The following is a 13,981-nucleotide window of genomic DNA, read 5'->3' as shown; positions in this document are numbered from 1 at the left end:
GGGTGGAGGACAGGGGGGAACCAGCAGGATGGGGGGGTACTTACTCCCTCCTGCTGCTTCCGCCTCTGCCCCCCCCGCGAGTATCGCGGGTCCCCCCTTGTTTATAACTAAAATACATTATATTCATTATACTAGCCTTAAAAGCATACTTCTTGCTTCAAAGTAATTCAGGATTAAAAGAATTTTCAATGGGATTTACTTATTATTAGTCGATGGCATATGATTTATTGTGACAACATCTGATTTAAATAAAACCTTTGTTTAACTTCAAGAATGCCAACACAGTACTTCCATATTTTAATTCCATACCTTCAAAGAAAACATCTAGCTCCCGTCTTTCTGTTTTACCATGTACATATAAAATATTCTTACACATAGTTTATATAGCAGGCTGTTTCTTTTATGGCAGTTGGGGCCTGCAGGGATGACTGAGTAGTCTACCAAAGGCCAAAGAAGGCATGTTCCCTATGGCTGGCTGATCTCATTTAAAACATCCCAGTGATGGAGTTTCCATGCCTTCCCTTGGGGGGATCTCTCCAAAAATCTCTCCCTCCTTTATGTAGAAGATAGCCTTTCTTAATTTAATCCAATACTCACAGTAGTAATTTGATACTACATTGCTGAGTGCTCACACTCTGGTTTCTATTTGCTGCCTTGCTACTTTGGGTGACAGTGTAATCACAAGAGGAATAGTAAAGTCAGAGTGTGCTTCATTTGGGTGTGAGTGTGTGTGTGTGTTGTGCATAGTGAGGGAAGTAGCCTGCTCCTCAGCCTCAAGAAGTCAGCTGTAGACATGTGAGGAATGTAGCTGCAATGCCAAGAATCTTTTGCTGGCACAACCCACTATCAGGGAGACCATTTTAAGTGAGCTGACGGAGCAGCAAAACAGTAGCAGCCCACTGAAAAGCTATAAACTGAGGGGAGAAAGGGAGCATTATCCAGACAGCATCAAAATGAGGAGGAGTGAAATAGGGAAATTATTCCTGCCCAATTAAAAATAAAATCCCTTCCAGAGAAAAGTTTCCAAAGGTGGGATGAGTCAGCCCTTGCTTCAATCCACCTTCCACCTCATAGTGGGGAAAGGGCTGTGGGATAAAAAGTGTTTCAAAGGGTAGCACTTTTGGTCTGCAGTAGACATTTAGATTTGGGTCCAGTCGCATATCTGATGAAGGGATTTTTGACTCTTGAAAATTTATACCCTGAAAATCTTGTTTGTCTCTAAAGTGCTACTGGACTCAAATCTAACTGGATAAAATATCAGACATTAATGAGAGATTTATAATTAGCTATTATTTATTGATTACAGGTTTCAGAAGACAAAGCTCCCTATAAAACAGCTCGTTAAACAGCCAAAAAAGGGAGAGAACTCTGTACATCCACTCGTTTATTAGCATTTCGTATTTTCTGTATAGTTGCCAACCTCCAGGTGGAGCCTGGATAAGTTCAAGAATTACATCTGATCTCCAGATAACAGATCAGTTCCCCTGGAGAAAATGGCTGCTTTGGAGGCTGGATTCTATGGTATTTACATCCTGCTGAGGTCCTTCACCTCCCCAAACCCCGCCTTCCCCAGGTTTCACCCCAAATCCACGTCCTGCAACCCTAGCCCAGGGATAACTCTTAGATGGATCGAGCAGTACCTTAATAATAATTAAAAAAAATCCAGCGAATATATCTGAAGCTGAATGGGACTCTCTGGGGCACTTACACGTGATTTCGGAATCTGAAGTTCAGATACGAACCAAGAAAGAACAGTTTATGGAGAGCAGAAAGCGTGTTAGGAGCTGCACAGGTAAGATGAAGTCGGCAGTAGTTAATATGAGGTTCGGAAAACAGTGGCCACTTGGGTCCCTTTTTGCCCGTCCTTCGTCAACTTCCCTTCAGCAGGCAACGTGAAAGAAACGAGACCGTAAATGATACTCCCCCCCCCCCCCAAACATGGCACGAAAAACACAGTCCCTCTCTCTTCCCCTCAGCGTCCTTCAATCAACAGGCGCGCCTGCGCATCACCAAACTGTCCGGGAGCCGGAGCAAGGCGGGTGCTTCTCCCAGCATGCTCTGCGCTCCCTCCTCCCCGGCCTTCCAGTGGGTGGGTGAGCCAGCGGAGTGAATCTGTCCGGCCGATGATGGAGCTGAGACTGTAATGGCGGCCGGAGGCGGCAGTAACGGCAGCGGCTCTAAGTCGGCGCTGCTCTGACACCAGGTTGTTCCTCCGTCTGCGGGGCCTTGGCCTTCCTCCGCGGGCCGGTCCCGTTCCCTCCTCCCAGCCGGCACCGCTCATCAGCCCCTCCTTCCCCGCCCCGGTCTCAGGAACCCTCCCGGCACAGGAGGGGAGGAGAGGACAGGGAGGGGGACTCCCCACAGACAATGGACGAACATCCCGGCGCCGGCGGGGGGATCGTGGCCGGGGCGGCCCCGAGACCTCAACAGCAGCCGCTGCCGCCCTCCGGAGGAAGCGCCAACTCGCAGATGCTCAGCCAAGGCTGTGCGGGGCCAGGCGGCGGAGGGGGACCGCCGCCACCGCCGCAGCAGCCCCAAGGCCCGGCAACGGCAGCGCAGGAAGCGGTGGGGCCGGGTGGCGGCAGCGCGTCGGAACTCTCTCGGCCGCAACACTACACCATCCCGGGGATCCTGCACTACATCCAGCACGAGTGGGCCCGCTTCGAGATGGAGCGCGCCCACTGGGAGGTGGAAAGGGCTGAGCTCCAGGTAAGGCCAAGCCGGGGGCCGGGCTGCGTGTCTTAAGGGACAATGACTGACGGGGGAGACCGGGCCACTGCGTGTGCGTTAGGGGCCGGGGAAGGAAGGGCCGGTGTCGGACACTGCCCCGCGGATGGCGAGGGAGGGAGAGAAGGTACCTGCGTGTGGCGGGTCTCGGCGAGGCGTGGCGTGGCGGGCGTCACTCGGCACAGCCCCCTCGCGGCTCCCGGGGTTGGACTGCTTTCCCTGGGGCAGCCATTTTGCTTTCTAGCATGGCGCCCGCCTGGCTTGGGCCTGTCAAGCGGGGCGGGGGGGGGAGTGTCGCCGCCTTTTCTTGGGGCCTGCGTTGGATTCCACACACTGCCGGGTGTCGAGGGGTCGTGGCTCCTACTGACAGTTAGTGTATTCATACGCGGCAGTGTTTCTTTCGGCCTGTAGCGGTGTCTCGGAAGCCGCCGGGGGTTCCTAGGGCTGTGAGGGGATGTAATTGGAGTGCAACGGATCCTTTCCCAGCTCGTCGTCTCTGGTAGCGTTCTCGTCTGTTGCTCTAAAAATTAGAGGAATGCAAATCACACTTACCATGGCAATGCTTGGTAAGGGGCCTGCTTTCTTTCAAGGCATGGGAGGCGTGCCCGTCCCCCCTTCAGTGCCCACGTGGGTGACGGTTCCACATACACACTCAAAGCCGTGGAGGGGGCACTCAATGTAAGGACCCATTTCCTTTATAGGGGATCTGTTTTAAATGTGAATCTGGTGGTTTCTTAATACCTTTTAAAAGAAAGGGTGACTGTCAGATAGACACATTATGCACAGACTTGTCAAGAGTGTGGGATTGGTTGTGGCTCCCTGCCTAATATTAATTAGATGGTAAACCTAGTTTTGCTGTTGCATCCTGTCTGGATGGTTGCCAGTGTTGGAATAATAGGTGTGAAGACTGACATATCTCTTTTTAACTATACTGTATCTTTGAAATTAGTGGAGTTAAGCTACATTTTGTAAGGCTTTTAATGATGGTAAAAATAAACTGGCATCTGTCTATCTTGTTTTTATCCTTCTCTTTCCCCAAGAAACTTAATACAGTTTCCAAGAAACTCAATACAGTGTACATGCTTCACACGTTCCCTGTTTTATTCTCACAACAATCCTGTGAGATGGGTTCTGCTGAGAGAAAGAGTGATTGGCCTCAGGTTACCTGAGATCTATGGTGACTGAGTGGGGTCTCCCCAGCTCTGTTCTGACACTCTAACCACGATTCTACTGTTTATATAAGAAGTATCCTATTATTAGGCTTTGTGTGGACATACGGAATGAGTACTTACAGTGACCATAAAATTTTCTACCACCAAACTTGTGGCTAGTGATATTGATGCTACATATTTTAAAATAGATGATGTGCTGTTTATCTCAGTGGATTCAAGGAAGTTAGATTTTAATCTGGAACTCCTGGCTCTGTCATTGACTTGTAATGACTTTCTTAAGGCTGTATAATCTCTCAGCCTCAATTTCCTAATTGGGAAAGAGAGGAATATAGTATGGTGTCTTAAAGGAGTCTTGTGAGGGCAAAAACTATGAGATATGCAAAACTGTAGGATTTGTAAACGACCATACTGATAATGCAACGGAGTGTGTTGTTTGCACAGAAATTTGTGTCAGGTGGACAGGAATTTCTTGGTAATTTCTGAATCATGTTTTATGTTGAACCACTATTTAATAGGATTTTCTGTACTAGTATTACATTGAGGCTTAGAGTCTCAGTATGTGGAAAGAAAACAAACCCCAGTTTCTTCATCCATCTGCATGGATATCATGGCAAATTGGAATTTGATTGAAGGCTTACCAGAACAGGAAGTTTTTAATTACACTTCATGCATGAATGGAGGAGGGCACATTTGAATAAAATAACAAGTCAAGATGTTGTTCTTCATTAATAAAGAGAGGTTGGTTTTTGATATCTGAAAATAACCTGTATTGTTAGTTGTGTTGAGTTTTTATTTGCCTGTTATTTTATCCCAATCTTTTTTACAACCCAAAGACTGAAATTTCCATAATGTAACAACACTTCAGTAACAGGACCATGAAAAGCAGGATTTATGTCAGGCATATGTTGAATTTTGGAGATTGTTGTTTGAAGACTGCTTCAGCAGACCTGTTAAACAGATAACGTAGTTCAAACCCTGACAACTTTTAAGTATTATAATTATCTATAGATCTAGGATTCAGCCCCAAAATTTAAAGCCAGACAGATTATTAGAAGAGTAATATTCAGAAGACAAGATATATGTATTCCAAATAAATAATTACAATCCTCACAAGTTTAGATTTTCAAATTCATGTTTCATACCAAAATTTTTAATAAATTATAATTTATACCAGTGTTCCACGAAAAAATAGAAAACAATGTTCTATGTTGCTGGCTGTGGATCCTATCCGTGGCTTAATTTGGATGTGGACGCTGATTTCTAAACGGAAGTGTTACAGTGCAATCCAAAACATGCATACTGAAGCCTCAGTTTCTTCAGGAAATCAGCCTTTCTCAGGGAAGTACCCAGGTACAGATAACAACTTGCTCCAACATGCAGGAAATATCCAAATAAATGCCTTTGAAACTCCCCTGTCCCCCAGTAGACTGAAGACTTCCCGCCGTACTGGCTTGTGGCTTTCTCAAATGGTAATTCCACCGCCTACCTGCCATTTCCACATTACTGGTAACTCAAGTTCCTGAAAAACTGTCCACACCCTTCAAGGTGTAGCTTGCTTAGCTGCCAAGGCATTAAATATCACCATACTGGGAAATTATTTATTTACAGGATCCTTGGCTTTCTGCCCTCATGAGGGCGACCAAGGCACCTAACAGATTAAAAACATACATGATATAATCACATCTTAAAAACCCTTAAAACAAACAAAAAACCCCACCCACATAATTAAAACCAGACCTTAAAACACACATACAAAGACATTAAAAACAAGAATTAAAACATAGGGCAGGAAGGAGGGAATCACTGAGATAACACCAAATGAACTGAAAAACTGTTTACTAGCTGGCAGAATATGTCAGCAGATGGGATGAGATGAGTCCCACGACACCCACCTAATTTTAGAAGGCAGGAGAAGAAGAAGAAGAGATTGGATTTATACCCCCGCCCTTCACTACCCAAAGGTGTCTCAGAACGGCTTACAAACTCCTTTCCCTTCCCCTCCCCAGAACAGACACCCTGTGAGGTAGGTGGGGCTGAGAGAGCTCTGACAGAAACGGCTCTTTTTCAAGAACAGCTCTTATCAGAACTACAGCTTGCCCAAGGTCATCCAGCCAAGTGCAAGTGGAGGAGTGGGGAATCAAACCCGGTTCTTCCAGATTAGAGTCCGCGCACTTAACCACTACACCAAATGGCTCTCAGAATATGACCACAGTGGTCTGGTAGGTTCATAAGAGGTTAGGTAATTCTTCAAGTTCTTCAAATATGGTGCACCTTGGGTCAAGACTAGAGTGACATTGTCCCTGTGACCCACTCCAGTCAACATTCTGGCTGCAGCATTGAACCAATTAAAGTTTATTGAACAGTTTTCAAGGGCAACCCTACAGAAAGCACATTATAGTAATCTAATCTAGATGTATTATTTCTGGGGGAATATCGTCTCTTGTGCTGTTGGAGGTGCTTGCATCATCAGAAACTCCACCAGCAGAAGGAGGAGGATAGGCGATGTCTCCTGAATCCTTCTCTTCACAGCAATCCCTTGTTTTGCATCACATTTTGCTCTTAGAGCTCCTGTGATTCAGCATCACTTTTCAGAGGCTGCTGCATGAGGAGGAAGGTGCATATCTGGGAGCACCATTGCTCCTGTTGTTTCTATGGTCTGTCATCTGCTATTTATCTGGAATTTTTATAACCCTGTCCATCATTTGTAGGGAAGAAGGAAGATCAACTGATTAAAGCTTTCCTATGTTGAACTGTTGTTAGGAATCTAGGATTGGATAGTTATATAAAGCTCTGTTGTAGAATGATTAGAACTGTATCTTCAGTCAATGTTTAGTGAATGCTGGCAGATCAAATCCATTTTTCCACATCAGTAAGATAGTTGATTAAACAAATAGGCCTGTAATTTATCATTGGATTTGTAACAAATTGTTATTAAATTGATTAGTTAATGGGATTTGAGTAACAGATCAGCAGCAAAAATACAGAGATGAACAGTTAAGTTGAATAATATGTGATTGATAAACGGATAATTGTATTGGTTTTTGCTTATACTGTGTTCATCAGAAACTCACAAATGTGTTCCTGTGAACAGAAAATAAACACTAGTCAAAAAACAAATGAATGCATGTAGAGTATAAAATATGCCCATATTGAAGGAAATTAAACACGTAACATTCAATGAGTTTCTCAAAATGAATTGAAAATTTTAACCTAAGTAAATGTGTGTGTGTGTATGAGCAAAAAAAAAGGCGTATAGCTTTAGAACAAAAATTAAGAGTTTGATCCTAATTTTTTAATCAGATGACTAAAACATTAGAAAGAAAATAGGTGCTAATCATAACAACAAAATTGCAAAGCATTCAGCCTTTTGGAAGCGAATTTTGGAAATTGCAAGTAAAAGTGTGACTGTCTATAATAAGTCTTCAACAGTTGTGCAAGAGGGAACAATTTGCAGATTAAACAGTTGGGAGAGAATAGAAAGAGATAATTTGATGTTTTGACTCTCCTGTGGTCAAATATGGAGGCACTAATAGAATCTGCTTTTCAAATTAACAGTAAGTTTTCTAAGAATACTAAAGCACCAAATCAGGTATTGGTAGAATTTATTGTAAAAATCTGCTGCATTAGTCATTCAGAGAGTAGTCTAAAGGAACCATAGATGGACAGAAATTATTTCTCTCTCTCTGATAATGTATAAATAGGAACCTCCAATTAAATTAATAGTTAATTTTAAAAGACCATGATAATAATGAGGGTGGGGGGGGGGTCAAAGCATTTTTGCAGGTGCCAGATCTGAACATCTTGTAGTAAGAAAGAAGCTCTGTAAAATTTAATTACAAGATTACTGACAAATAGGACCTTAGAAACAGATTTCCTGCTAGCTTTATATCATTTTTTCTTTAATTTTTGTTATCACTTTAAGAAAATCCATTCTAAGTGTAGCAAGGGTTTATGAATGGTTTCAGCGTTGGAGGCACAGGAAAAGAAATGGGTTGAGGATGATTTCAGTATAATCTGTGTTATATTACAGTAGGTAACAAGACGTTCTTTAAATCCTAGTGATATGTCATCACTGTGCTCTAAAGAACAACAGGAAGTTTTGAATGCCCAAAGGGTCTTTAAACCTGTGTGTATCAAAGAACTATCCTTCATGCCATGAAAACTAAGTGTAGTTTTAAAAGCAGTATGAGATATGCCATGGAAGTCTGCTGTTTCAAGGAAAATAATTTTCAAAAATCCTATTATATATGCTATATATGCTCAGATCCTTAGGTAGTAGTCCATTCAGTTCCAGCCCTTGTCTCTGCAAGCACCTACGGCCACAAAAAATATAGAAAAATGTCTGCCACAAGAGCAAAGCCAAGCACAGAATGTCAGGGAGTGAGGTTACGCCTAACTGATAGCAACTCTTTAATATTTCAATCAGAAGCTGTCTCTAACAGGATGCCTTTTAAAATGAACATATTGTTTAAAATATTTCCTTGCATATGCACACAGGAATGCAGTAAAGATCCTTATGCTGTGGCGGCAGCTGTTGCTGAAGTAACTTTTTAAAACTATGCACAGCCAATCAGAAGCCCTACTGGGCAAAAGCCCCACCTGGTCCCGCCCTCTCTCTAAAAATACTTGGCAGGCTTCAGGAAAGATGTAAGCCTCCATAGCACCATGTTGGGGATCGTGAGTTAGACAAATCCAAAGAAACCATAGGCTATGAAGCCTTAGTTTAAAATTGGTTATCTAACTCTTCCTTAGTAGACAGCTGGAGATACTGAAATTCTTCAGTGAAGAATTAGCTCAGTTATTCAGGTACCATGGTAAAACATGAAAATGACATTTTCATCTTTCCAAATATGTCTTGGAATATAATGGAGGCAAATATTGGTCCATTAATTTATGTTGGCTGTGCTACTACTCTCTTGATTTGACACTGGAAGAGCAAGACGCAAGCTGATCTTACCACAAAAGCAGAAGCAAAAATTAATGTTAGGCAAAAACATTTATGTCATTATCATCTGCCTTTCTTGCTGAGACTCAAGGTGGATCAGAGTTATACAAACACTAAAAGCCACTATAATACCTGCAGTTAATAGTACAGTAAAATTGAATTAAATATCAATGAAGTACCGTAAGTACGGCTCAAGCAGTATGTCAAATGGTAGTTTAGAACACATTTAAGGCAATTGCAAGGGCATCACTACAGGATCTTGTAAAAAAGAAGTAAAAGAATGAGCCGGAAGCTGTGTTTAAAACACAGTAAAAGGTAAAAGGTTCCCTTGCTCGAAAGGCAATCGAATCCAACTCTAGGGTTGCGGTGCTCATCTCTGTTTCAAAGCTGAAGAGCCAGCGCTGTCCAAAGACATTTCCGTGGTCATGTGGCCGGCAAGGCGCACAGAACGCTGTTACCTTCCCACCAAAACAGTACCTATTTATCTACTTGCAATTTCTTGCTTTCGAACTTGCAATTTCTTGCTTTCGAACTGCTAGGTTGGCAGGAGCTGGAACTAGAGACTGGAGCACACTCCGTCATGCGGCACACTCGTCATGCGGCACACTGCTGAACTACCGACCTTCCACAGCCTGCAGTTCAGCGTCTTAACTACTTGAGCCACCGCAGCTCCTTTTAAAACACAGAGAGGATGGAAAATCAGCATAAACACAACAATGGCCTGCAGAGTAAAAAATTTACCAGTACTACAGTGGATAAATTGAAGTTAGTAGATACTTAGGGCACAATTAAAGACTTGAGACAGTATATGTTTTGAAACAAAGCTTGGAAAGTTGTTGGCTTGGCCTAAATGGAGGTTCAGACTGTCAGAAATCACATTTGCATAGGAGTGAAAATCCTGATAGTAACCGCTAACAAGACTTGGGGAAGTAAAACATGGAGGAATGTCTCAGTGATTAAATCTAGTTCCAAAGCCTTCAAGCACAGGGAAGTGTTCAGTGTTCTTAAGAAGGCCTGCAGGCATGATGTCCATGTTGCTTGGGGCAGAATATTGAAACAGCTTCCCATTGGTTCCCCACAGTTGGACCTCAGGGCCGAACTGCACATTAAGTTCATCATACGATTGCTGTGGGGACTTGCCATACCAGCTGTTAGTTCCCCATGGAAATATGATTTAGAAGTGCTGCAAGAGCCCAATTCTAGCTAGGGCTATGGCACAGAAGGAAGAAGGCTCCTGCTTCCTCTCCACTGTTTTTCAAACTAGAAGTGGCCTTGTGGGTTTTTTTGACTTATCAGGGGGACTGCATGTGTAATGAATGCTTGAACATCTAGTCCCCAGTGGGGCAAATAAATGCCCTCAAGGACAGTTTCAGATCAGGAAAACAGCATAGGGAGTTTCCCTGCAGTCCTTACCAGAATTGGCCCCCTGTGGTGCTTCTGAATTGTGTTCCCATGAGAAACTTGCACTGGATCCAGCTGCAAGGTCTTGCTGGTTTTATTGCTGAATTTTTAAAAAGCATGGTGATACATTGGCACCAAAAGTAGCAGAAACTACGATAAAACCAATAAAGATTCAGCTAAGAATGAATCTTGCATTATGCTTTGAAACATTAATAGTAAAACCATTTAATGTCTTTAATGTTGTGGTTTGGATTGTATGAAGCATAAATGAAAGAAGTTCATAAAACAAATCTTGACTTCTGAAAAGCAGCTTCTGAGGATTGAAGGACCCACATGAACAGAGGAGTGAGCATGCAGCAAGAAGGCAGTATCGTCAAATGGTACAGTTCCTCTTGCAGAAGCTCGTACACTGTCTATAAAAGAGCTCTCACAACTTTCCCACAATTGGAAATGGTGTCTGAAGGCAGGGGGATGCAGCTCTGATTCCTGCTAATAAGGAACTATAGGACAACAAAGAAATATTGGTTTTATGAACTTTTTCTGTTCAAAATTTATGGTATATATACAACAATCAAATGATTAATATTTACATGGCAATACTTGAAAAATATGTTACATAAATATTACTCTGTAGTCCCAAAATTGATATAATTTTAGCTGCAGACATTTGATCAAGAGAATGAACCTTCATGAATGGAACTAACTAACTTTTTATATGGGACAAATTTTGGTTGGACATTAATAATAGTTGTAGATAGTAATTGATTGAAGGGGAAGGCTGCCTACTCTGACTGTTGTAAAATTTATGTATAGAGATCCTTACAACCTTAGTTCGGGCTAACAGGAATATAGAAGTAATGGACTGAGAAATCTAACCAAAGCTTTTCATTTTCTTTAAGGAAATCTTCAATAAAGCTACCTAATAAAGATCTTGGTATACGTTGGGAAAATTTTGTGGTATACAATTAATTAAGGAAAATCTGAGTTACTCTTAAATTGGATGAGTTGATGGTACAGGGACCAATAACTGGTTCCATATTGAATGATAAGGGCATTAGGTATTCAGGAATTTTGTTGTCCTAAAACATGTCCAATCCATTTAAGAATAATTCTCATAATTTAATTAGGAAAACTCAGATCTAAATTTTCTAAGGTTCTGGTGCCTGGATTCCAGATTGCCCATTTATCTTCTGCCAGGGCCTTCTTGGTCATTGCTCCTGCTCTTCGGAACCAGTTGCCCGATGACACCAGTGGTGTGCAGGGTCTTTGGGTGTTCCACAGAGCATGTAAGGTCCTGCTCTGTTTCATCAAGCTTTTGGTTGAATTTTATGGAATTGAGCACTGCCTATACCTGGCAATTGTTGACTGGATCACTTTTTAGGAATTTGCTTATTTATACCTAGTAATGTTTTATGGATTTTTATTGTAATTTTGTTTTACTAGCTGGAGCTATTTTACTGCTTAGATGTATTTTATTGAATGATTACTGCCCAATCCGTTAATGTAAACTCTCTGAGATCATACAGGAGAGGATGTGGTATAAAAATGTAAAAAATAAAACATATAAACTGTGGGTTAAAAAAACCAACCAGAATATCTGTGTTCCTTTTATCACAAGCAGAATTTGATTCCACAAAAGAAACTGATCATGGCATGCATTAATACTTTAAGAACATAAAAAGTCTGGAGTAAAATTTAGAATGCTGGAGTGAGCTCCCATCTCTGGCCCCAGTTCCTGCCAACCTAGCAGTTCAAAAGCAAGAAATTGCAAGTAGATAAATAGGTACCGCTTTGGCGGGAAGGTAACAGTGTTCTGTGCACCTCAGTGTTTAGTCATGCCGGCCACATGAAGAAGAAGGTATTTGCATGCCTCTATGGACTCTGCTTTATCAGACAGTATCGTCAGGGTTAAATTTTAGCTTTTTGCTGCTTAGCTAGTTGTGTATGTGGTTCAGAGTAAATTTGTAGAACTGCTGAATTGAGACAGAATTATGACCACTGATATACATTATATTTATTTACAACATTCATATCCCATGTTTCTGCCCAGTCAGGGCCACTATTTTGTTATATCCATATATCTAGATGAAGTGTTTTAGAAAAAACAAGGTAACTAATGTTTAGACTGTGATACAAAAACGCTAGCTCAAGAACAGGTTTCCAGTAAGAAAAATAGCATTATGGCTGCATTCAGGTATCCTACAACCTGTAACTGAAGTCTGGTGTTTCCATATGGACATTTTTGGAGCATACACATAACATTCACTTTCCAGATTTTTCCCGTCCTTGTCATGCTCTTTCTCAAACCATTATTAGCATAGTCGATTCTGAAAATGCAGCCCAAGTGTATTAGCATGCTGTATGGATGGGAAGGTATATATTTGCAAGCGTCACATCCACATTGATGCCATTTTTCTTCTCTTACCCCCTCACAACTGCTATTTCCCTACCATACAATTACACAGCATATTGAGGGCTTTAATAATAAAACCAGCACTTGCGTGGGGTGCAATATTTTTTTTAAAAAGTCTTTAAAAAACTCTCCAGTTGTACAGCGGGAGAATAGCAGCTGATGGAGAAAAGTTTGCAGAAAACATCTGGGTAGATGCTCTGCTGCCAATGCAAATATCTCTGCCTTTGAAGTAGCAGTGATATAAAATGTAGTTTTCTAGCCCTGTTGATACATCCTCTAATCGGCAGTAGCACAGTTGATTAACAGTGAACAGCTCTTTCCATGTCTCTTCAAGTTTGCTGTAGGAAAGTCTCTTGATACAGAAAAGACTGACATGAGCTGGTCTGTTATGTCAGCCTTGATAGAGCATTCCCAACCCCCTTTTCTCTTTCTCTCAGCTGTTCCTAACACTCCTTGGTTACAGAGATGCCTGGCAAGGCTGTCTACAAATTGAAAGCACTCCTACATTTTACCACATGTCTCTAGGCGCCTCTATAGCCACACTGTTCTTACAGGTGCAGGAATGCTGTTATGCTTCATCCCATGGGTGGTTCTTGGCATCTCACAACCACAAGAGCTTTCCTCCTGTGCCACCATTGCCATTAAGGCAGGGCTGTAAAGGCGGCATCTCTTCAACACCACTAACATGTTCAGGGGTGGTGTGGCTTCTCCAGTTGTCTGTGTTGCTGCTAGCCTGGAAAGTGTGTTGCTCCTCAAACTTGCCTTGCCATGGCTGGGGTGCAAGGTGGCTACAGAAGTAGCACCTTTGCAACCTGCTTTCAAGTTGAGATAGGTGATAGTGGCATAGTGCCTTCTTGCCACTTTTGTAGTACAAGATGAGTTCCAGTGGCAGACTGAGGAATTAGGATGCCAAATGTGGGATAGAACTTGCGGAGGGGATGCCTAATTAATGTGGAGGCTTGTGCGGGATTATGTATGTGTGTGGCTGTATTCTTACAATTTTATGAGCGGAAAGGGTGAATTTGAAAAGCTAGAAAGCTAAGTGGGTGTAAACCACGGACATTTTTGAGGCTGGCTTCCCTTCCCTCACTGTCATTAGCTAATGACAAATGAGTTGGTGACATGGGGAAACTTTGCACTTTGGCTAGTCTTGCAAAGTAGGCTGGGTTTTTTAATGTTAGGATGGAGAAGCTGTAACTAAGGTTTGTCAAAATAAATGAGGATGGAATGATAATTTGTGAGCAGAATCCTGATTTCAGAAATGATGTGCAATAATGCATAGTTTGCTTTATGTTTGAATTGAACCAGTATCTACTTAGAAAT

The 13,981-nt window shown here is 42.2% G+C and overlaps 2 protein-coding genes across 5 annotated transcripts in view; one reads left to right on the top strand and one right to left on the bottom strand.

Annotated features, from left to right (window-relative positions):
- The window catches only part of AP4S1 (adaptor related protein complex 4 sigma 1 subunit), a 43,224-nt gene extending 40,248 nt beyond the window's left edge, over positions 1-2,976 (bottom strand). Inside the window, exons 1-2 of the mRNA XM_015421781.1 lie at positions 2,859-2,976; positions 1,709-1,878 (exon numbers count right to left, since the gene is read on the bottom strand). The gene's annotated coding sequence lies outside the window, so the exon portion shown is untranslated. The remainder of the gene's footprint in view (positions 1-1,708; positions 1,879-2,858) is intronic.
- STRN3 (striatin 3) overlaps positions 2,070-13,981 on the top strand; it is a 73,681-nt gene continuing 61,769 nt past the window's right edge. For 3 of the 4 annotated variants that reach the window (XM_015421821.1, XM_015421815.1, XM_015421809.1), the window contains exon 1: positions 2,070-2,709. In XM_015421821.1, coding sequence (XP_015277307.1) covers positions 2,368-2,709 — 342 coding nt within the window. In that variant the 5' untranslated portion in view covers positions 2,070-2,367. Of the gene's footprint in view, positions 2,710-3,280; positions 3,406-13,981 lie in introns of those variants that run through there. The other variant, XM_015421827.1, reaches the window with a different exon arrangement.

The sequence above is a fragment of the Gekko japonicus genome, unplaced genomic scaffold, assembly GCF_001447785.1.
Source record: "Gekko japonicus isolate JY-2015 unplaced genomic scaffold, Gekko_japonicus_V1.1 scaffold797, whole genome shotgun sequence".
Lineage (NCBI taxonomy): Eukaryota > Metazoa > Chordata > Lepidosauria > Squamata > Gekkonidae > Gekko > Gekko japonicus.
This window is presented reverse-complemented; position numbering and strand designations above follow the sequence as displayed.